Here is a 26,325-nt window from a genome sequence, read left to right as displayed (position 1 = left end):
TATTTGTGATTTCAAGTATTGTTGCTTATGTTTATGTGAATTTCTAACGTTTGTACAAAATCTTGTTTTATCTCACATCAAAATAAATAAATAAATAAATAATCATAAATTGAAAATAAGTCACCTAAATCTTATTAATCTGCATTTAAGATGCCTGCCATCAATATTCCGTAGGTACTTTTAATTTTAACCTGATTCATTCGTGGACACAGTTCAAAATTATTCTTATAAGAATAAAAAACATTGTTTTTAATTTATTCAGGTCTTAACATATTGTTTTATGTTATGTCATACTGACATACAGACTGACTGACATAAAAATGAATAAATAATTAAGCTTTTTAAAAAAATATATTATGAATTCGAGTTGAAAATCGATATGACAAGACGTGAATTTATATTTAAATATATAAGAAGTTATTTATCTTAAATAGAATGCGAGGACAGTTGTTGTTTGTTTAAAAAATGTTTATTTTGCAATGCAAACCAAGAGTCCATTACTGAACTGTGTACTGAATTTTCTAATTAGCAAAAATTATCTGTAGCTAATAGGGATCAATTTATGTAACGAAAAAGTTTATTTTATGCGTCATTGTTTTTTTTCCTACATGAGACAGTTGTGGTCGCGCTATGCAAGATGCAAGCAGTCAGTTTAATGTTATTTTCTTTTTGTAAAAATGTTTGTATACAAAAGGTGTTCATTACAATATCTTACATCTATAAAGATCGAATGACGATTTTGTTCATGCCCATTATTGTGCTCTTTAAGGATATTTTTTTTCTCCCAGTTTAAAGCATTCCTTTATAATGTTCACGTTTTCACGGAAAGAGTCAATATTCTAGTTCAGAGCCTTTGAAATTTATAATGTTACATGATTTAATTTAATTAAATGGAAACTAATAAAATTAAAAATAAACCTTGATAACTTTACTTGTTAGAATGCGATGCAATATAATCCTGAATCCAATAAATTTGTATGCAGACTTTTAAATAAAGTATTTCACTAATTATAATTACTGACTTGAAGTCACACAGAATGTGAGAATACGAACAGAATAAAATAAAAAGCAAAAAAAAAAGAATGAAATACAAGCCATCCTAAAGTAATATTTATAAGCTTGAAGTTACACGTGCCACTAGGCTTGTCCATAGCTTGATAGATGATTAATATTTAATAAAAACAAAACTTGAATTTAAATTAAAATACGCCTTAATGTCTTTATCATTTATGATTTTAAAGCATCCTTTACAAATAAACCAAAAAGAAAACTTGTTTGTATTAAAATATATGTATGAAGGAGTTGTTTAGACATAGTTATGTTGATGTAAGAACAAACATATACCTACGTAAGAATGTGCTTAATAAAATTTAGGAAAATGAAAAAGGAACCAATTAGTAATTTACAACTTTGATTCTCTATTCCTATAGCAATTATATGACCGGCAATGTAAGAGTTATTAAATCATAAAACGATAATCAACCGTGGCTTGTTGAGCTCCATCACCTCGCTTTATGACATCACTGTTGAGTCGTAAATGTATAAAATAAAAGTTGGAAGCGTGAACAAACCAATAGATAATGAACTTTTATTGGTCAGCTGGTCCCTCGGCCATTGTAAAGGGCACATCGTAAATGGTAGTAGCGTTCATGCAATCGCCTCGGGCCTTGCATCTTATACAGGTTGTTTTACAAATAGAAAATTTAAACCAAGGGTGTGTGCTTACAATAGTATCTGTGTTAATTAAATTTTGAATGATTTATAGTTTCAATCGAAGTAATAAATACACTTTACTGAGACCAAATCAAGATTTCCTAGAAGCTATTGAGCTTCCGCCTTCGTTATCAGATCAGCGCGATGGAACTACATTGTTGCAGTGTCATTAGAATTAAATAAATGTTACAATTTATAGGCTCTTAATCTACCGGTTAGATTATCAAATGGTTACATCTAGAGTTCAATTCAACGCAACGTATTGAAGGAAATTTTGAAATTATTGTGTGACATTTTTGCTTAAATTAAAGCTTTAGGCTAAAAGGTGAAGGTTAGTTTAGTCAAGAAGATGTCATGTAAGTTATTTAAAAATAAAAAAAATCATTATTTATAACAGTTAAACGAAAAAATAAACAATAGGTTAAGCATAAGTTAAACAATTTGCGTCCATTTTAAGTTAGATTATTTTAACAGCGTTTTACTTGTTAGCGTGTGCTTTGAGTATACAAACAATGGGAACTATACTGGTGCGTGGAAACAGTCGTAAGTTAACTGGAACACTTGCAACTTTATTGATTGCAGCAATTATTGTAAAGTGACTATTAAGTAGGCAGTTTGGATAGATAGTGGGCTTGTTTATTGCTTTTATTGCGGCCCCGCTTCCATTGCCTCATCCGACAATTAATAATTGTTGTGGAAAACGATATTTCTCGATTGTCGTATAATATGAATTGGTCGCGTGATTTTATAATAGGGGTTAACTCGATAATCGTTTATGTAAGGGGTTGGTTTGAGTTTGTACGCAAATGTATTTATTACTCCACTTGTGACAACTTTAAACTATAAATACCTACTAAACATTTGAATTCTATTTAAAGTATTGCAAATATTTAATAGTTATATAGATAAAACAATTAGGCATGTATTTTGAAACCCATAAAATGTCATTAAAGAAAACGACAATCTCCGAAACAGCTGGACTGATTTTGACAGGAATTTTCTGGAAAGTAGCTGATGTGTGCATGACTTACTTAAACTATTTTTTTTTATTTCAGCTTGACATAGTCGCGAGTAACCACGAGTATTAAATAAGACAAGTTGAACTATTTACTGCTATTTGTAAAAGTTATTGTCATATGGCAATCGAACCACAAAGCGATTGGAACCTGTTACGTTAAAATAATTGAATTAGAAAACAGATAATAATTTCTATCTCGATTTTCCAATAGGAATAACGAGCTTACGTAAGGACTAAGATACCTTGGCAACGGCGGAGCGGAGTCGTGTTCAGCCAGGGCAAGCCGGGTGAGGAGATAGTATCGACATGCACGAGTGTCCCAGCTAACGAAACTCTACTTTGTATAGCAGGATGCTGTATATAATGAACTGCGATTTATATGGTATTGGGTGATCCAGATTATTTTCTATATCCCATTTAAAGTAGGTAAATGCATTCTGCTGCAACTTTATGTTATAACCAAGTCTTTCAATTTAAAAATCTATCGTTGTTAAAAAAAAATCGTCTAAAATTTGGCCAACTAATAATAATTTAGATATGTTCTGTTTAAGCAATTTGATTGGAATTTGACTGCGTATTATAATATCTTTAATCAATAGGGAGAAAAATGTTTTTGATTTTCGTCAATATAATTTTATAGGAATAAAATTTTTCAAAATGTGTTTTAGACTGGGTAGTAAATTAATTTAATTAGGGATTTAAAGTAATCAGAATTTTTACCCACTTCATAATCTTAACTAAGAAAATTAACTAAATTTGGAATAATAGGATTGATGAAATAAAAAAGACGTTTGTAGGCAGTTAGATTTATAATCTATCGACATAAACCTCTTTTAAGTAACAGTCAATTACCAAAGTGCACTTAAGTTACAACCGCACAACAAATTAATCATCAACATCTCTCTGAAACGTGCATCATATTTTAAAGCTTGTCTTCGATTCATCTTTGAGTAATAAAATACATTTTATACACTAACAATTAAAAAATTTCAAACCATAAATAACATCGCATGAACTCGCGTTGTCTCCACATAAGAAAGGAGATCTCTAAGTACAGGCGCGGCCGTAGTTGGTATATAATGATATACGGGCCGCTACTCGCCACCCGCGCCTCTCGCACACCCATCCGCTCCTTTTATTTCAACCGAACAGGTTTCAAACAGGAGCCATATAAAAATGCAATATTTTAATAAGAAACGACCGCTGAATATAAATCAATACGATAAATAAAAATACCCACTCACCACACACTGATTAATACGTAATGCATTATTCAAATGCCCTAATTAAGAACACTTCTTTATTTATAAAAATCAACAATAAAAGCAATTATAGAAATAGATCGCCTTTGACAGATTTTAAATTTTTAATAGAACCTAGATTTATATGTGAATGGGTATAAGAGAAAGATCACAACATAGATTTATTTTCAAGAAAAAATTATTTCGCATAGAAATGCAATTTTTTTAAAGTTCGAAGTATAAGATTTAGAAACATCTTTTACTCTACTGTGTTTTTGTAGCAATTTTAGACTATCCTAAAACTCAGCAAATATACTTTTATGTTATTTCCGGATGGAAAGTAAACATTAAATTAAATAATTTAAATTAAGTTTAAAAATGAAACAATAGGTATTTGGATTTTTTTTTCAGTTTCTTGTTCATTTCTCTAACGTGTTAGTTAATGATATATAATTAATGAAATAAATAAATACTGGTTCACTAATGTATGGAATAATAAAAAAAACTTGTTGATATGTAGCGATGCGGATTGTAGAGCCGTGTTACTTTATTGATATTGAATTTACAAACTATATATAATATCTAATATTATTAAATGAATCTACAAGTATATAAGTGGTATTTATGTATTAACTTATTTAAATTTATATTTTTAATGTAACGTTATGAGGCGGTCAATTCTTAAAAAAAATATGAATGTTTACATACGTACGCGTGGCATTTGAGACAATGGAGATGAAAACAAAAATTAAATAATTTGTGGCATTGTATAATGATGAAGAAGTAGCAGCGTTAAAATTATATGAAAAATCTTGGTGGATCTTGTTAAGTTAGTAATTCTAACTTAACAAGATCCAACTTCAACTTCAGTAATTCCATTGATTTGTTATTTGGTAAAAAGTCGTACAAGTTTTCTTTAAATTCAACTTAGATTTATTAGGTGTACCTACGCTTAATCAAAAATAAAAGATGACAATCGAATACTTTATAAAAATTGAGTCGTTAAGACTTCGCTTCGTGATACGACGGTACGAAAGCAACCAATAATTTTTCGTACCGGCTAAACATCCGATGTCTCAGAATCGACCGGGGTCGTGGACCCTAAAGATGGCGGCCGGGAGGGCCAGCAAAAAAACTATACTTGCGACTGCCTACTTTCTGCATTTCTACATTATTGGCTTATAATAATATAGCGTAGGTCTTAAAATTAACTTAGGTATATTATAATTATGTATAACTATTCCTCTGCGACGAAAAAAATATATTAAAATAATTGTAGGCATTTGAAAATAGTAATGTTGACATTGATGATAGAAATGAAAACGAAATAGACGATAACGCTAATGAGTAAATTAAGAGTTATATATGTGATTATTTACATAATCTGTTATAAAAAAAAAGATTAAAAGCTGTTTAAACAAGAATTTTATTTCACGAAATTAAGTCACAAAACACTTTGATTTAAAATTAAGATTTGTTAAGTTATTCTAATCGAATCTCGAAGTCTAAAAACTGTTTTGTTATTATGTTGATACAATGCTTTGACTCATCATATAATAAGTATTGTCTATTAATTCTCCATGTAATTGTACACGACCAAGTTAATTATAAGCTATAAATAGAGAGGGTAATTATGTGCGTTTGTTGTACGTTTACGCAGAAATCTCGCAAAAGGAATCCGCCGCCGCGGCAGAGAATTGAGATTTCAAATCGATTTGGATGGTATCCCGATCGGCATTTTTTTACATACCGCGGGTCTTAAGAAATGAGACTTAAATCCTAATTTAACGAGTTGACACGCACATACGGACGGAGCTATTCAGCATTTCTCGACGTCAATAACATGGCCAAATACGTCGAATGGCATTTGTGGATATTTCTTCTACCGACCTTACGCCGGTCGGGAATCGAGGAATTCGGTTTTTAGTTACTCTTTGACCGTTTCGTTACCATAATCGGCGTCCAAGATGAAACAGACTATAGTCAATTTAATTAATAGACGTTCCCTCCAACCATTCGGAGTTAAAGTCGATGAAGTCATTATACATGCTTACGAAATATAAAGCCTCCGTCGAGTCGTGATCTTTTTTTACCTTCTTTTAGTCTTCTTAAACACAGCTGGGATTATCATAACGCAGGTTCAAATTAATCAATCGATTCATAAGTTGAAATAGCTGCGTTCACTTGCAGTAGTCAGCTAGAAATACCATGATTAACTTATAGAAAAATGCTGTACAGTGCCAAAACGGAGACGGTCGGAAAAGATCAAAGGTGCATTCGGTTTAGTGAATTGAAACATTGCAAAACAACTATACCATAGAAGTCTCGCTTGTGCGATTTCAAAAATGGCGTCGCACGTTGGCTGGTGACGACGAGTCGGTTTTTCGCAACCGTCTCCACTCGATAAATAATGCCGCTGACTTTGACAAAAACTCACCTAGTCTTGTTCGGTGGCCGGCGGCGCGCGCCCCTCCAGTCCTCTGCCCCGCCGCTCCCGCGCTTTCCTGTGCCTTTTTCTGCCCATTCCACGGCGCCGGCGCAATCGCGAACCGCTCACTTCCATACCCTAACTATTTACACCGCTAATGTCTAAAATAATACCTACTTATAATTATGGCAATTTGTTTAACTTCACCGACTATTAAAATTGCAGGAACACGATCACGTTTACACTAAACTTATGCGAGAGTATTGAATGATAAGATGGCGCGGAGGATTAACGTTTCGCATGAGGCCGGTAAACTTAGACTCTTTCTTACTTAACTTTAATTAAGGTTAGGAGACCGGGTCTCTTTGGTAGGCATATTAAATTTGTACAATGCAACAGTTCGTCTCGCGGACAGCGCCGCGCCGGGCCGCGAGCGAACGGAACATAACGCGCACTACGATACACCTACTCTATACACGGAAGAGATTTCTACAAATTGCACTGATTTCCGATCGCGAACATCTACGATAGCGCGAATTAAAACATTTTTAAAGAATCAATAAATCAACAAAGAAAAACTACAGAATCAAAGAAATAATAATCAAACAAAACCCGAAACACAAAAAACGACCCGTTTGTATTCTAACGTTCAAGTTTGTTTGGCGTGAACGTCGAGTCCGATTCGTTGAACTGATTCTTTTTAAAAATAATCACAACAACCGAACAACACTTAGATAACGTGAAATAATTACAAACAATTTACAAACACAAAGCTACAGTGTCCGTATCGAGATGTCGATATCTCTGTCTCCTAGTGGTCGGGATGGCCTTGCGCGGCCGCCGCCGCCGCCGCAGCTGCCGCTGCCTTCTGCGCCTGCGCCTGTTTCTCCTGCTCGTTCAATTCCTTTATCGCCTGTATCTCTTTCTTTAACTTCATTCTTCGATTCTGAAACCAGATTTTTATCTGTCTCTCCGTGAGGCAGAGCGCGTGCGCCATCTCTATACGTCTCCTCCGCGTGAGGTAGTGGTTCGTGTGGAACTCTTTCTCTAATTCTAGCGTCTGATATCTGGTATAGGTTTGTCTTCCTCGTCTCCGTAGTCCGTTTGCTCCTGTAACAATAATAAGAATTGTCAATTAGATGAAGTCTAAAAATGTCGGTACCAAAAAAGAATATTCACCAAGACCTGTGCTGTCGGCGCATTTCAAGCATTTGAATGTTGAATGGGCGAGGTTGTCTCGAAAATCTTAGTTGAGATGGCGGTACAATCGCTCGTGACGACGGCTTCATTTCGCTCAGACGTCGATATTGATAAACGACGCCGGCGTTGGCCTTTGGCGCGCCGCGAGCGACCAGCGGAATTAATACGCCACGCGAAACTGATTAATATTGCTTAGGTATGTAGTACGCAATAACAAAATGTACATAAAACTAAATTAAACCCTTAATTTTCGCACAGATCGTTCCCGAAGAAATGATAAAATAATAATGTAATGAGATTTGTCATGTTCATATGTGACAATATTCAAAAATTAAATAATAATAAAATATGTGATATATAATTAACAAATACCTATACCAAAGTATATATTACGTGAAGGCATCGATAGCTATAATCAAAATGTTGAATAAAGTAATTCGCTTGATGGAATTAATTTTGCAAAGCCCAACTTTAATAAAAATACAAAAATCGATCGGCAAATTTGGTTAATTGGCGGCCAAAAATCCAATCTCGACGCAGTTTCTTAACGCAATTCAAAACGAGTACGACAACCCAGTCGGAGCGCAACCCGCGGCGGTGCGGGCTATGTACCGGAGGCAACTTGCGTGTTCTTAATGTATAGCTCCGCAGACTCACGCTGAGATGCTTTCTTTCTTTTTTTTTTTGGGTGTCAAGATCGCCGGGCACCTACATAACGGGTGACCAATCAATGCATTTATTTCGCAAGATCAATTTCTTTGGTGCACTTTAAAAGTAATATGCATAATGAGTTCGCAGAAAAAGATTATGTAGGCTGCTCATGTTTGTTTAAATTAAAATTTTCACTTAAAGGTTAGGTACTCTCGTGGAAAGAAAGTTGGTTGTAAAGTATAATAAATTATTGATTGACCCCTTTTGAATTATGTTGTAATTGAATTCATGCCTAGTCGTCAGTCGTCTGTATTTTTTAGGTTATGTAGTTTTAATATTAACAAAGATTTTATGAACTTGTCAAACGTAAAACGCCCAGCGCATCCGAGTATATATACAAAAAATTACCTAATCATATTATGATGAAGTAATTTTTTGTAATGCTCCTTTAGACGCAATAACTTGTCTATATCAATAAATCACACATGAGACACTAAGTTTATGTCTCGTATTTTTATCTCAACTTAATCCATCAAACAGGTTTTAATGCGGTGTAAATACAATACATAAAGATAAAACAATTTAAACGTTGGCCCGTTACAAGAAAGAGCTTCATTTGTTCATGTCGAGCCTAACTTTGTGAGGTATAAGGCACTCGAAAGCATCGGCTCGGTAATAAGGCTGATACGAAAATAATTCGGTTTCATTTGGAGCGCACTTCTCACACTGTGAAAGGGGTTACCAACCAATTTAATGGCTTAATTATCTCAAGTACGGAGATCGGCCCAACATTAAGGGGCACGGCTCTCTGATGCCGCCTTATCTATGCTCGTATATTGAAAAACACTTCAATGGCGTCGTGAGACTAACTATAACTGTTATACAATACAAACAAACGGTTACTTCTTTAGTTCTAAGCATTTCATTATATAGGTAATTTACATAGGTGGGCACAGTTAATCAAAAAGTTAACTTCGTTAATCGTTAATTCGTTAAATAAAAATTTAACTTCGTTAATCGTTAAAGCGTTTAATTTACGAAAATTTAACGCAAGTTAAAGTTAACAGTTAAAGTTAATTTTTGTTTATATTACGAGTATAAGGCGCAAGCGGGAAATGGCCATACGAATAATCTCCGAATCGTATGGAGCGATTTTGTCGAGACTTTCAATAGTTTAGTTATATAATATACTAAAATATAATTTAGACAATAGGAGCGATGTACTAATGCCTGTACCATAATAATGACATAGCATGCACTAGTTACACACACTTATATACTACACTGACAATGATGGACAATTGACTTTTTCAGTCAATTTTTTTATCGACAATCCGACGTCACGGAATTAGATAGCTAACTAAATTTAGACAACACAAATTTTCTATTAAACAGTTAAGACATGTGATAATATTAAAAAAAAACAATCAAAACTTTTGTGCAGTATTTACATTTATCTGTTACTATTTGCTCATACTCCAACAACTGAACATTTAATTTTATGTATAATTTGGTAATATTTTATTTTTATTTTAGCTAAGGACCCACGAACAGACTTATAATTTTTTACGTACTTTTTATTTATTAATATAGATTTATTAATAAAACTTCTAACATCAGAGGAAACTTATTATAACATTGATAAATAAATTATATAACCAATCCAGTGATACATCTCAACACACCAAACTGTACAACTGAGATGCCTTCGATAACTTCTATCATCTAATGATCTATCGTCCGATCTATTGTTATATGTTAAATCAAGTTAAATTACTCTCAGTGTATTGAGCATAAGTTACACGACATAACGAAAACAACCGATCGCGGGTGATGTCTTCTCTCTTTCTTATCACCTATAAAATCGTTATAGTTAATTAGTAAGAATATGTTTTGAATTATTTTCAACGACATTCGATTAATTTTAAAATAAACTTTCGATATACGTAAATAATCGATGTCTTTTTGTAAAGGTCACTTGTGGCGAAATTTCATATATTAAATTTAGTATAACACAGTTTAACATTATTTCACTAACATAATTATTTTATCTTTTTCCTCATTCTTTCTCGTTTTGTCGTATACTTTTTTTTGTAAACAAACAAATTATCTTCGCTATTGTCTTTGCGCAGCGCACGTGCATCCCCGACAATTAGAAGGGTTGGGGCCATAAATCCATCGTGTTCGTTATCGTATTCTCTGTGCGGCTGTCCATTTGATCCTTTGTTCATATTTTTAAAATGTAAAATTATTTTTCGTTGACTATGAAGAAGCCCCAAAAAAACAAACGACGGTAATAAACACCTAAATCCCTTTTGTTTTTGAGGAACGTTTATTGCGTGCACATTTCGTCTTTCGAATTTTTAATTTTTTTTTTCATTGTTTGTTTCTTATCTACGCAATGACAAAAAAATCCTATTTGTACGCTTTTTCAAATGAACCATAAACAATTTTTTTTTTAATATTTTTTGTTGTCTTTAAACTCCAAAATTAAAATAAACATTTTGTCTGCAACAAAGTTTAGTTGTATTTTAGGTACGACGTTGAAAAGTAATGCACTCTCGATTATTTTGATTGCAATTCAGTTTATCTTTTTAATAGATTTTGCGTCTCACGTATAACAATTATTGTATTAAGAGTAAAGTGATTTCGAACCTTATGTTGATTTTATAACAAAGTCTTGTTCTAAAAAAAGTGATGTTAAATAAATGAAAACCAGTTTTAATGTGAATAAAATGTAACAAAAACTTTTCGAGACATTTGTGTAAATATGAAATAATTAATAAACTTTGAAGGTGTCTAGCGCCTAAACTTCGCAATATTTGATAGAGGTAAGTTTGTTTAAATCGTCACTATTTTCTAACAAGGATTCTGTGGTACTCTTTTGATCACGTCTATCCCTGCCGCTCGGTGTATTGTATAACATGCATCACACTCGCTCGTTCTCGTTCTCTCTCGTTCTCGTTCACCATTCGACTCGCCGACGGTCGCCGAACATAGCCGAACTTACGAATGTAGCCTGATGCATAATTTAAATAAAATGACAACACGTCAATAAGTGTCTATTGTAACAATTAACGGACTAAATTAACGGAAGTAGAATTTAACGGAAGTTAACAAGAGCGTTAACACTTTTTGAATTTAACTTAAAAGTTAATCCGTTAAGGAAAATGTTAACTTCGTTAATTAACGATTAACGGATTAACGAGTTAATGCCCACCTTTGGTAATTTATAATATGATTCGTCAACGTATAAGTAAAAGAAAAAAACTAAATAGAAGTCAAGTGTCTTATCCTGATGTCGCAAAGTAAGATTTATAAAATGTCTTAGTTAACATAAGATTAAATTCTCATGAGTTACCCAATATGTATTCACAAGCTTTCTCCCCGTCCAAAATAAAGTATCTTAAGAAGCATTTTTTTCTTTTATCCCCTCCATAATTAGTGTCTTCCTCACACCCGGGCTAAGTGCAACCTTTTTAATAATTAACAAAAATTCTTCGAGCTTCTGTATAGTGGGTAATTGAGTGACTCTAATTACCTAAGCCATAAAAGCCTTCCGGGAATGCGACGTAAGTACCGTAGGACCTTTTCCTTGTGTATTGCGCAGGTCGCTAAGAGATTACACTGGCCAGTTATTTATGTTGATTAACCAGCGTTTGCAAAGGGAACCTTAAATGCAATTGTTTAATTAATAAATAAATAACGAATCGCGGCTGAAGATAATACTTGAGTTATAACTGTTTGTCGAAAAGTGACAGCAGTAAAAGCTTGATAACAAAACTCATTAAGAAGTGTTACGAAACATAAAACGTACGAGTACGCGGTGAGAAACTTTCTTATTTCTATACAAATTGAATTTATTAAAGCCATATAAATGAAAAATAATATGAAAGAAGTAACTAAATTAGTTTTCCTTCATTTAATCTCAATAAGTAGGTACACGTAACCAACACTATAACCCATAACCATGTTAGTAGACGAGAGTTTTCAATATTCATTTTGTAGTATTTTTGATGTTCAAAATAACACTGTTTTTCAATACTTTTTTTTGGAGTCTCTTTTTATTGATTTCATCAACAAAAATAAGATAAGAAAGAATTTCTTCTTGTCCAACCAATTAAGAGTAAACTTACTCTTAAAACTTCCTGTCCCGATCAATTAAAACTGATTCATTAAAAAGTTACGGTTGTATCAGATCAACGAAACGTACCCGAGGATATACAAACAATTATTTGTGTAGCGATGTCAAAAAATATCTCGGAAGCAACTTCAGACACCACATGTGCCAACTAATTAAGAGACCATAATTTCAGTGTCAATTTGCGCGTTGTAAATTCACCACAAAATCCAGAGTACGCCATAAAAGCAATAAACATGACGCAAATGACTTCATTAAGGCCGTAGGCGGGGCTCGCGGATAGCAAAAAATATGTGTAGTGTCAGGGACAGGCCTTAATAGCTATGTAATGACGTCAAACGTTTCCGAGAGACGAAAATCTGAGATGTCATTGGAAGTGACGCCGCGCTGTTCCGGAACATTTGAAGTCACGCTGACGATTTTGAGGGGGTGTAAAGGTTGAATGTTATCCTACGTGTCACAGTCTCATTTTTTAACTTCCTGGGGTCGCGTTTCAAAATATTTTAGAAGTTACAAAAATAGCTTCTTAACGAAGCATAAAAATCAGAATAGGCAGCATAAGGCATCAGAAATCAATAAAATATTGCACTGATTAAGCATGTTTTCTCAAAGTTTTACTAAAAATTCATCTTTCAATTTTATCCCGGCTACCTTTTGGCTTATAAAAAGTAAACATTTTGAGGTTATTAACATCATGTAAGTCCATACAAGCGAGGAGCTTAACGAGACAAAATTTCTTTGGCTTTTTCAATAATTCAACAGATGCGCAATGCAAGCTATTCACTTCTTAAATTATTCACCACGAAAAGTAAAAAGAACCGCAACCGCTTTCAAGGAAATCGACTTGAGTCGTTCCCGAGATTCCCTAAGAACAAGTGTCAGTCCCAACCCGTTTTGTAACACGTGTCGCAAACAAAAGAAACTCGACAACTCACCCCCTCCACCCAATTAGGGTCACCATCAATAGCATTGCGTCTGGGACAAAAAATATACCGCATTTTTGAGTAAACTTATTCCAATCATTAAAGCATTGGTAATCTGCGAAATATATAGGTACTAGTAACCAAGACCTAATTATAACTAATATGTGTAATAAATGTCCCGAATAAAATGTACACTAATGTTTTTTTTTGAATCTGTTACTAACACAGAACTTTTCTGAAAGATATTTACAATATAAAGTACATCAATAAGACTTAAATTTCTAAAACTTGAAAACGAACTAAGTTATTTCTAAACTTCACACATTTGTTACGAAATCCGACGATCGACAATAATAAGATGTTGACCCTACTTCCTCCGGAAAGTTGTAAAAGGATTGCGCAAGTTATTAGTCGTAAAGCATTTCGGACTAAGACGTATAGCCCGTAAACCCGTAATTCGCAATGGTCGCGCCATAGCGGGGGACATTCGCAACAACTGTTGTTTGCTCAAATGTTTTAATTGTTCCTAATTCGTAAAACTCCCTCCATTGATTTATTGAACTTTTCTGTAAAGAAAGTTAGCTTTTTGTTTTATGAAAACATCTGGTTGAAGGGGTGACAATGTATAGAACGAAAGGTTCCTAGCAAAGACAACTGTGTATGTTTTTTTTTAAATATATATTTTTAATTATTGTATATTTGTCTCAATATAGTTAACAAACGCTTAAAATGTTTTCGATTTTCCATTAGCAATCTAGTAGAATGCTTTGAAATCACAATCGTATTATATTATCAGATTGGGAAAAATGTGACGTAATCAATTTTCTATTAATCATAAATGAATTGTCATTGTGTTTGTTCATTGTATTGCGATTCATAAAACCGGACTAAAACGGGTATGCCTACGCGCACAATTTCTCCAATAAAATTTATGCAAAGCAGATTGCTCGTGAGGTCTAATGAGTCGAATTAAGATAGCGCAGTCGGCTTGCGCACAGCTCACTCTAAAGGGATAATCACGTGCTATTTGCCAAGATATCGCTATTTATGTACAAGGTACTAGCTAGTTTTTATTAAGTCGACAAAATTGACAGCATATCTAAAAGTACTTTAATTACTAATAACTAAAAAAAAAAAATTCTCAAAATTATTATCTTAGTAACGCTGTATCAAATCTGTATAATTTATAAATATACCAGACAGAGATTTCTTTTTTCTAAACTCACTTTAATTATATTATAAATTTTCTTCGTCTCTACCTTCACTAAAAAAAAGTTATAAATTATTGTAGTGGACATATTTACTTATAAAATATACGAACCATAATTTCTACGAAACTTGTCTGGCATATTCGAGAAGATAACACTTTTTAGGTTCCGCATATCATTATGATTATAATACGTAAAATACTATTATTTTATGTAAATAATAATAAAACAAACATAAATGAATCAAGGAATGCAGTCATCTGTTCTGTTACTAGTATGTATACCTATGTTTTAACAGCGAAAATGTATTTTGTCTTTCATTTAACTGATTATATATTCACCAAAAACAGAAGTACTATATATGTTAAACATAAATCTCTCATTATCGACAATTTCTTGAAGTCCCAAACCAGCGATTGCCGGGTACGTAAAAATATGTTAATTCCATGTAAATTTTTTTACTCCTTTCTCTTCCAAAATAATGAAAATTATCGGTACAGCTTTAAGAAATCACGTTCGCCGCTATCTTTCGTACTGAATTTTGTTTTATTATATATTTATTACGAGACCATGAAACGAGTGTAATTGGTAACATGAGAGGTAAATTGCGAAATTATTGAGGGTCCGCGTATAATAAAGATGGACGAATTCGTGGGCGAATTACGTACTACACTAATAACTACGTACCGAGACGTTTGTATAGAGATGCACGTGATATCGATAAACTTTATAGATGGTAACGCGTATACGAGTATGGGGACGAACCTACCTTCTACTTGGGTGGTCCGAGAAATCAACCTCGTCGATTATAAAATACATAAGAAACCGTCGAAGCGTTTATATTGGCGGCTGCTGTCTTCTTTTTTTTATCTTGTAGCATATAGGATGTTTGGTTTGCATTTTTTATCGATACCGTAATTAAAATTTACGAATCGTTTTTATTGATTGAATAATTTTTATACACTTCAAATTTAATTAAATGGAAATTAAGAAACATTTAAATGACTTCGTTATCGTTTTTATCATATTAGGTAACTACTTCTTGCATTCGTATGCGTAAAATAATACGAAATATACACCGCAGTAAAAGTGGACCCGAAAATGCTTTTCAAGTATGTACCAATTAAATGCTATGGCTATGTCAATAATATATTTATTACATTTTACTATAAAATTTTAACTCTAGCAACATCGGAATAATTTAACAATTCGTCGGTAATTTATCAATGTGATAAATGTCATTTTAATAATTCATAGACTAATTAAAACAAAAGAGATTGTTTTATTTATTATGTTTCGGACGTACGCCCCCATACCAACCTACTATATGCGATGTAAATTTTTATTTAAATAAAGCTCACTTGATATACGATACCAATGTACTCTCGCTGTAATTAAAGAATATTCGGAAAGCGTCAGCAGGTATAATTCGTTAATATTTTATATGTAAATTAATTAATTTGATTAATCAAAATGATTTAGTGATTTCTTGTCAAGTTTGGATATAAAATAGCTCTTTACAAAGTGAAACAGTAACATGAAGGTAGCAGAAGCTTTTTAGTATGAGAATTATTAATTTTTTGAATCGTTTTTTTTCTTTATTGTATTATTTATGTTTGCAACTATATCCACAAAATTCATATATCATGTATAAACGTCATGGAATTTCAATACGAAATGATGATTTCAATCTTATATCAATTTAATATTACCAATTCTGCAATAAAATTACTATTATCATCCTATTACATTTGTAAAAACAAATGATATCAACATCTTAAGTCTTTATTCAGGAAGGAGTTCAGTATATTATTATAATAGACCTTCTAAGAATATGTTTGTAGTTCCCACTATCTCCGTGCCTCCCAATCGGCCCGCTAGATGTATATCGGAGGCGGTTTGCTTGTTATCTCAAAAACACAATATGAATAATACATTAGAGGCTGCACGGCTGCACTCTTAAATTGGCAAAGTTTAATTGTCTCGAAGTATAAAATTAAATTCAGACTTCGTGCCTTCATGGCCACCATCGAAAGCACCGTATTTTTTGCAAACTAAAAAAAAATCGGTTGCACCAGATAAAGTATTAAACGGAGGTACAGTACACATAAAAGGATTGAGATCTTATTTTCTTTAACTTTTTCACAAGCAAGTCATGAAGAATTTAAATTCAGGTATCAAATGATGAACCATGTCGTTAATAGCATTTTTTTGCAAGCAATTAGTCTAATTTAACTTCAAATTGCATGAAGCAATTAATAACATTGCAGCAATAGTACTGCAAGCATTTCTCCTTATCATTAACAATTAAATTGATTATATCTTAATTTAATTACGAAGCCATTGCTAAGCGATAAACCTGGCAAAGTCTAACAATGCGGTGTGCAGGGGGCGGAGCAGTAGCGTGTTCGACTTGCTCAATTACACTCACTCTTTTAAAAATTACCCTAATTTATTGAATTATTAAATCTGAAAGAAAAGAAACAAATGAGTTTATTAAATACAATGTTGTCTTTATAAGTTGTTTTTTAATCTTTATGTGAACTTTCAAAACTAAAAATTACATAAAAGTAGCAGTGGTGCTGAATAGCTTTTTAAAACATCTAGGTAAATTATCTTAAACTTTTTATTTATTATTCAAAAGTAAATGTTAACTAAGTTAATGATCAGTATAGTGCATGACTGACTAAATTATGTGCACACTATATTTAAAATGCAGTTATTTAACTTAATAACTTGAATATCAACACCCCCGCTATAGTCATAAAAATTAAATACTATGTAACATGTTAGCAGGAATATGTGTATTTTTAAATTATAACAAATGTTTTTTCATTCCTAATTTGTTAAAAAAAAATCATCTACTACAACGTTAGCCAAAAAGTATGTTAACTACGAAATATATTAACATCAAAAATAATAGTATTAAAACAACCTTTTTATATAGTCATAAAAAGTTCAATATTGTACGCTTATTATCTCATACATGTAGGTAAGACCCGACCTAGGTTAAAGAAGGTTATACTGGAATTTTTAAATTAATGTAGACGATGTTTAACATAATTACGAAAAATTACTGACATATTTCAAAAAATCGAGGCTGACTTAATGTAGATTTTTGAGTGGATTTATTCTTTTTACAATGATGTTCTCCGTAAGTAAAATATTTTTATCGTTTTGTTTACACTGGTTAATTAACTGTCGGACCATAGGATGTATTAAAAAGAGACGGTAATCAATGAGTTAAAGTAAATGATGGCTCATAAGTAAAATTGGATAGGAAGTAATTTTCCATGTCGCAAAACGAGATTTTTAGATGATGGAGTCACCGAATTAATAATAAATTAAAACTCATTGAATTTTTGTGCATAAAGGTCAGGAGTTAAATATAAAAAGATACGAGATTCTTGTTCTTGTTTTATTGTTCATAACTACCGTAAAGTTGGCAACCGATCACATCATTTTTTGATAATAATATAGCCAAGTGCATACTCGCTTTATGCCGACAAAAAAAAAACTAAATTATTTATACATATTCTGCCCTTTAATTTTAACGACAACATGAATAATATAGCAAAATTACTCTTGTGGTAAATTTATCAGATATTGCCTAGTGTATAATATAAATGCGTCCAATTTTACATCAAAAAATGAAACCAATATTCTTCATATTAAAAAAAATTGCACGTGCCGTTGAACTATAATTGAACTCTTATATAGTTTTGATATTGGTTCTCTATTACCCCATAGATCAGGGTCGAAAGCAATAAAAATTGAATGTCCCCCGAGGATTAGACCAAACCCTGACATATGTGACACGTGAAAGCCTCAGGCCATTTCTTTTATAGGGGAAAGGGTATTTGAATCTTTAAATAACAATTTTCAATAAATTTGAACGTATTAAAACAGTTGACGATATATCAATCAAGCATCAAGAAGCACAATACTTTATGAAATTCGATAAAGGTATGTTCAAAATGTATATATAGAAATCAATATTGATCTTCATATACAATAGAGAGTTGATGTCGTGCAATAACCTTTAACAAAGACATCAAATATTCTTTGTAATCGGGGCACGTTACTTTAAAAATATAATTTTAACACAAATATATCCATTGACGCAAATAATTTCAACATAAAGCAAACCACTGAAATCACGCTAACAAGATGCAGCTGTTGGTATCTCTCAAACGGACTCCATTTTGAAAAACTCGTTAGTTTTCGAAAATAGAATATAAAATGTGTCACTCCTTCCCTAATAAATCAAGCATGATTAATGCTCTTAAGTTAGGAACGGTGCGCACCGCGTGACGGGGCTGTACCTCATTGGGTGGCGCGGTCGCCATATTGCTCCGAGCTTGTAGCTGTCAAACTTTGAAATATGGCCGCTTGCTTTTCTTCGTCGGGATTTGTCTACGTCTTGTCTTAAAATAACTATCACAAAATTGCAAAGTATTTAACAATAGACGCATTCTTTTGAATAAAAATAAAATTGATTTTGTTGAAAAAAACTTACAAAACGGCAAAACCAATCTCGTATTAATTTCACGGGATCTTTTGAGATATTGATATTTTGTTCTGGATTTGTAAAATTATTGCGTTACATCGAATCCGAAGAAATAAAAAGTCTTTTGATTTATATTTTGACATTCGCAGCCAAAACATTGTGTTTTATTTGTAAACTTAAATTTATTATGATAATAAATGTGACAGATAAGAGTGATCTCGAGTTTTAACTTAACATAACGCCTTTTTGTTTTGATTTATCCTTATTTTGTTTTCTTATAAAATAAAACTGACATTTCTTAATTTATTAAAATAAGCCATGGAGACTTAGATAAAATATTCTTCATAATCTTTTTGATTACTATACAGAAACAGAGCAACGACAAAAAGATGTTAATGTACTTCTGTTGATATTTCCCATAAACACGTACCATATTTTAATTTTAAAAGTATAGGTAAGTAAGTTAAAATGCAACATATCTTCATGTATGTATGTTTAAGATACAGTAGTTTTCAGATATCTTGATGACTCCTAACTTCGCTCAAGTCGCTTCGCAGTTCACAATTTTAGGTGTAGCTGGAAGTAGCACTGCGCAGCGCGGCGATGACCTTGGACTTATTGGAATAGAGCTATAAGTCAACAAGGCAAGTTAGACCACATAATAATGATATAAGTTATTAGACGCCGATTTGTATCCAACAAGATATGAACCAATCAATTTAAACCGCATCTCATAACCACAATATCATCTTAACATAAGCACTAAGTAACCGCTTACCATTAATCACAAGCCGTCAACCACACCATTTGCTTCTTTAAACGACCAAATTGAGTGAATCGTAACCATCGGCCGTCATGAACACAGAGCGTCTGTAGTTTACTAAAGTGTCCGGTCAACAGAACCGGCAATTTGCGATTTAACGTACGCAAGTAAGAACATAAAATCGAATCAAACTGCTGAGATAGCGATCTTAGTCCGATTCATGTTATTACTGAACTGAGCGCAGCGGTAGCAAAAACAGAGTTATTGTACGGCCGTAATTCAATTGAAATAATGTCTTCATTCTTGTTCCACCAACTGCATGAACATATGCCACAAAAACTATATTCTAGTTTTTATTAACATCCTATTATAGGTCTTTCAAACCATAACTTTAATAAAGTATAGGATCTTTGCACAAGAACAACGTATTTACTAGAAAAAAATCTCACTTTTGTACGTGTTAAGTTTTAATTTAAATACATAAATTAAATAAATTAATATACTTAAATGAAAATTAAACCGCAACTTTTTAAGCTTTATTTTAAATTTACTTTTGCTGACCGTACGACACGAAACAATATAATAAAATAGCAGTTGAAATGATACCGCAAAGTTGCAACTCCCAACGCTACGATGTGGCTTATTATATTGATAGCTTTTGATACGATATTGCTGCAAAAAGGCCTTTGAGGGATTCAGAGTTTACACGAGCTTTAGAGTGAATAAATTTCATGTTTCAGAATATCCATTAAATAGACAACGTAAGTTTATACCAAACCGTTACAATATAGTATAACAGCTACTAAGAAAAAATAGTGTTTTCCCAAAATATAAAAGTATTTCCAAAGTGTGTATTAAATACGTTTTCATAACAATTTCCATGAAAAGTGAACAAAACAAAGTTGAAACCGACTTACGAGCTTCGCATTTTGTTTCTTAAAACTTGAAAGCCACCTCTTCGCGGAATCTACTGAAAATTCTAAAGCGTAAGATACATCGGAGTCACCTGAACGCCGCTGTATTCGGGGACTTCGGTAACCAAGTTGGGCGTAGCAGTGTATAAGTTAAGCTCGACTTTAGCAAAGAAACCGCAGAGGCGCGCCGTCTGACGACCGACTTAAATCTCCGCACGGGTTAGGACTTGAATACACTAACTAAATGCAGAGAACAAAGCCCGCCCCTACTGTTTACGCGCTACAATAGATAGTACAGTCACAAGCAATGTATTTAAAGGTAGAAAGACATTAAAATATTCAACATTACATTATTCAGTTTTGAAACTTTATCTTTCAGCCTTCATTTATTTTAAGAACAAAATGATTAACTTAACCATCTCATAGTTTTCAATACGCTATAGAATGTGGGTTTATTGCTAAAATCAATTATTAATTATTCATGTAGCAGCTGCTGAGATAGAAACGCAATATAAAACAGTTAAATATGTAGGATAAGACAACGACGAGATAAAGTTAAATCCTCTCTATGAAGGTGTATAAAGCCTAGATGTGAGTTTCGTCGTTGAAGCTCTGATTTTGCTGAGATTTTGTTTGCCTTTCAAATAAACATCCTAGATTTACAGTCTGAATGCCACGTTAAGAAGGTACAGTTTCATTCGAGAATTATTTCTATGCAAATATAGGAAATTAAAACTACCCAGAGCTCTTTGAGCGGAGTTGAATATCGTATAAATTCAATGTAACAACAGCTACTAGCGATATAGATGCATGATATAAATATATAAAATGTCTTTAATTTAGGGCATCAAAAAGGAAAAAATCAATTTATATACCATATTATTAAAACCTATTCAAGGATGTAATTTTTATTTCCCGACGTTTTATCAAAAAACAGTAAAGTCTCTGCACTCTACATGCCATAAATGTTCCCTTCCTAAACCTGTGTCAATAAAGATAAAGGAAAACTAATATCAAAACAGGAATAGGTACGTGATAAGAAAACATTTATTCCCTATGTTTAATGCATGATTTGTCATAATTTCCCGGCCTCCCCCGCCAAGACTGTTGTTTTGTATCTAACGGGGAAATGGGCGTGTATGATTTATACCTTATCTTATTTATCTCGGACGCTATGAAAAACTGACGGAGGGAAATATTGAGTACGCTTCAAGGTTTATTAACAAACATATCTGAGATTGTTTGAGACTATTTACTATCGTAGTCGTTATGTAGTCCAAAATAAATAGCCGAATAGATGGGAGATATTAATAGACATATGAAGGAGTAAACATAACATTTAGCTCTAGTGTTTTCTGACTAAATTATAGAGTTAACCTACTCCTTACATCATAATGAAAATGTTTAGATGAATGGATGGATGTTTAGTTGCTTAACGGAACTCGGTGAAATTCGTCATAGATGTGAACTTAGTCTGGAAAAACACATAGGCTACTAATTAAGTTATTTTTTTAAAATTCCGCACGGAAGAAATCGCGGTGCAGATAATCACATTGTTATGTTTATAAATCTTAATGATACCAAAGCATTGCTTCTATACATTTAAATAAATGAAAAATAAAAATTCAGTTGGTCGGCGTATAATGGTAAGAGAGCAATATGTTATTTTGATCATATTGCTTCTTTAAATTCGTCTCTCCGCAATAAAGGCGCGAATCAAAAGTAGACTGTAAATTATAATATGGCGTCCGCTGCCCCGTGTTTGCTCTCGCCCACATAATCCGTTCATACGGCGGTAAATCCATCCAGCGATGTCGCGCACTACACTAAATCATCATAAGAGAATCCCGTTGGACGTCTATACACAACAGCGAATTATGTTGCGTGTGTACCCGTTTCCAAGTTAGGATATGCACTGTATCTACTGCTTAGCATATTTCAAACCATAAAAGTAAACGTTTGCGATACAACTTTTCTCCTTATCATTGTCTCTAATTATCTTAAATGATCAAATTTTTTTAGTGCTCATTTTTTTCCAAAGTTTTCTTAAATTAGATGAGCCATAATTAGATAATTTATTATTATTATAAATTAACAACTGCCTTTTGCCCTTAACTACGACCGCGCGGAATTAAAAAAGAAAATGAGTAAGTCACCTATGCGTTCTTCCAGGCTGTGTTAGATTCCATCGAAGTACGTTTTAGAGTTACATAATAATAAACAATCATTCAAACTTTCACATAAGTAAGATATACAAAAACATAACAATCATAAGTAAAAAGCATATGTTTTTGAATAACGAAACACAGTACGTACACTGCTGATTTCTTAAGATCAATTCGATAATTACACAATGAAAACCGGAGCGACTAACTGCAAATTCCTGTTAATAGTTAACAGTACGTATGTAAAATGAAGTTGTAAAATAAAAAAGGATATTAAACAACGAGCACTCATGCAATATTCGTTGGAACATCGCAATTTTTAGTTGAGGGCCGTGAACCATTGCTGCAGTTTGGCTTTTTCGCTCGATTTATGCGAATAAAGCCGCTCCGCGGAAAGCGAGCAAACAAGCGGAATTTGTTGTGGATACAGAGTAATTTTTTAGTTTTGCGACTGTTTATATCAGTCAGATGTCTAACCGGTGGATTGGTTTGTTGAATGATATATTTACAGTCTGTGTCCGCGCTCAAATAAAACAAATCGATATCACTGTTTTATATGAACGGGAGAAGAGAACATGAAAATTTTATTGAAAAATATTTTTTGAGCTACGGATTGAATTGATAAAATGGTTTTTGAAAAAAAAAATTATATTATGAAAAAAAATACTTAAAACCTTTACACTAGTTTAGAAATATAGCAATTTTAGAATGCATTTAAAAAGCAAGGGATTGTAAAGAAATAGAAGCTCAACGGTGTCATTGAACTCACAGATATGGCTCTAACAATGGCTGCGGGGATCAGTTACTCGAAGCAAGCGGACTGTCAACGTATTGGACATGCGGAGATCGAGACGATACGGCGGCGGTCGCTACCAAGCGTCCAACTACTTTGTTCTGGTACGACATATCTCAAAGAGCTCTTTCCCCTAACGTATGTACTTGTATGAACCTATTAATTTAAATCGTTCCTTCATTTTGAATTTAGAACCAAGAATAATATTTATCCAGAAATCATGCTCATTTTACTTGACTTTCTTCACAGGATGTAAAAAATGTTTAGTTATTGCAACGGCGAGCTTGAAATTATTATGACCATCAATATGTCTTAACAATAATTGCTTATCGATACCTTTGCAAAACAATGTATACAATTTAACGTTTATTTTTTTAATTAAACTTAAAGAGCCAGTTAAATAGTAAGAAGGCATTAATTTACCGCAGAGCTGCACTTAATACAGGATTTGAGAAACTTTCCCCGGTAGCGACTTTAAAACTAATTTCCATTCTGAATCCATGATTACTTTTCTTTGTTATTTTTCATTTCCGCGATGACAAACAGTCTTTACTTACTTACCTGGGAAAACTCGAATAGACGCGGGGAAGTTTTTACGCGTCTTATCCATTGCAGTTTTTTCAAAGTAATTGCAAAGTTATTTCTTTGTGAGTGAGGGGCGTTTTTATAATGGATTCCTTTTCCACCATTTCCAGTTAACACCACCGATTGCCGTACATGGCAACTTTTATGCGCTTGGTTTGGCGCATGATTGACCACTTCCGTTTTCTGCATATTTTCTTGCAGCTATTTATTAGCCTATTACCATCCCGATCAACACATTCTACAATCGTTACTTTATGTGCTAAATATTTTGATGAAATTAACGATTTTATTCGTGCACACACAACGAACCTTTCGACGGACATGCTTTCATAAATTTCAATAGGTTTTATTATTGATATAACGGTAATAGAAAAAGCTCAATGTTTTTTCTATTACCGTTGTATACATACAGAGTCAAAGTTAAAGCGTAGCTTGGTGACGTCATCGTATCCTGAAAATAACTAAGATTTACAACTATATCACATCCAACACATCTTCTTACAAGCTCGTAATATATCATTTGGAAGTCATGAGCGCAGAGCTGAGGTAACATCGACTCGGCAGACAGACGGCCCGTTTGAAGATCGTATTTCAAATCAACCTTGTCTACAAGCTCCATTGAATCATATTTTGCAACCCGCTACGCTGCGAGGTCAACAAAGATTAAGTGTTTTAAGGGTAGTACCTTACACAATATTACACTGGCAGTGTTACACCGTGAACAATGTACACCCACAAAACCGTACATAATTCTTCACGAGTATTTTAGAATTATACATACATTTTGTTTATTCCGAATTTGGTAAATATTATAACTTAGTTGAAAATAATTCTAGAGTACCCCAAGTAGCAGTAATTTTTAGGACATTTTGACATGTAATAAATACTTCATTTTGTATAATGATATAATTAGCGTTGTCATATTTGATTTCAATTAATACACTGATTGAACGATATTTTAATAACCACTTGATAAGTTATATTAAAAAATATAACAGCTATAACTGTTACTTATGAGGCGTTTTCATGCACCTAATGTTTTGTGAAGTGCGGCTCTATTTTAAATGTATATACAAAGTTCCGAACATTTGGTGATAATACGAATATCAAAAAGTACTCTATCCTCTAATAATTAAATACATAAAAGTAGTGAAAGCGCATCTATAAAGTTTAATAGATACATAATCCACTAATAAAGCGCTTGCTACCCTAAGGTTCAACCTCAGTACCTACATATATTGTCCCAATCATGAAAATATCGTCACGATGTATACGCCTTAAAGGGTATTAAGCACGATGCTTAATAGCGGTTAAATCAAAAACCAGTCATCAGGTTGTTAGTTTCTTTTAGTATAAAACACACAAGTATAATACACTTCCAAATAGTGCAAACAATTTTGAAATCCAGTTGGTATAATTATCAATAATACACCATTGAATAACTACAAAAGATATGTATTTTTTTTAAATAATATATTATTAAAACTAATTTCTAATAGTACAATCATATGTACATATATTTCTGTAACTGCCTGTGAACGTTGTCTGAATTAAATTAAATGTAGTTATAACTGTTTACAATACAGTAAAGATATTACTCTATTCATTTACTATTACAATAGTGGGCAATATATTTGAATGCGTCACGTCCTTAGCCTTAGGCCTTGAATTTAGCTGTTGTTAATTTGTCACAGTGAATTAGCTACGAAGGGGGTAACAGATAGCGTTAGCATGTTGCACCCTGCGCGCCGCCAATATCTGTCGTTGCGGACCAATTTAATACCTAACAATATGCCTACTGCCTAGATCCCTATCTATTGAAGACGGACAATGTTACGTTCGAATTAATGTAATTGACATTAAAAGTGCAATTGTACGTAATTTGAAATATTAGTTCACGTTTTACAAAACACTTTAAACAATTTAAAAATAACGGTATCCGAACGGATGCATTAGAATAGTGCAGCCACAAAAAAGCATTCATACGTGATAACTTTCTAAACCTTTGTGCCAAAGATAAAGGGAGAAAGTTGCGCAACGTACGGTCAGCTTTCTAAAATTCGATATTGTTC

The 26,325-nt window shown here is 32.9% G+C and overlaps 1 protein-coding gene across 1 annotated transcript in view; it reads right to left on the bottom strand.

Moving 5' to 3' along the window:
* The window catches only part of LOC106711855 (homeotic protein ultrabithorax), a 110,647-nt gene that overhangs the window by 17,748 nt on the left and 66,574 nt on the right, over positions 1–26,325 (bottom strand). Inside the window, exon 2 of the mRNA XM_045679442.1 lies at positions 6,410–7,510. Coding sequence (XP_045535398.1) covers positions 7,212–7,510 — 299 coding nt within the window. The 3' untranslated portion in view covers positions 6,410–7,211. The remainder of the gene's footprint in view (positions 1–6,409; positions 7,511–26,325) is intronic.

This window comes from Papilio machaon, chromosome 9 (genome assembly GCF_912999745.1).
Source record: "Papilio machaon chromosome 9, ilPapMach1.1, whole genome shotgun sequence".
In the NCBI taxonomy this organism is placed as follows: domain Eukaryota; kingdom Metazoa; phylum Arthropoda; class Insecta; order Lepidoptera; family Papilionidae; genus Papilio; species Papilio machaon.
This window is presented reverse-complemented; position numbering and strand designations above follow the sequence as displayed.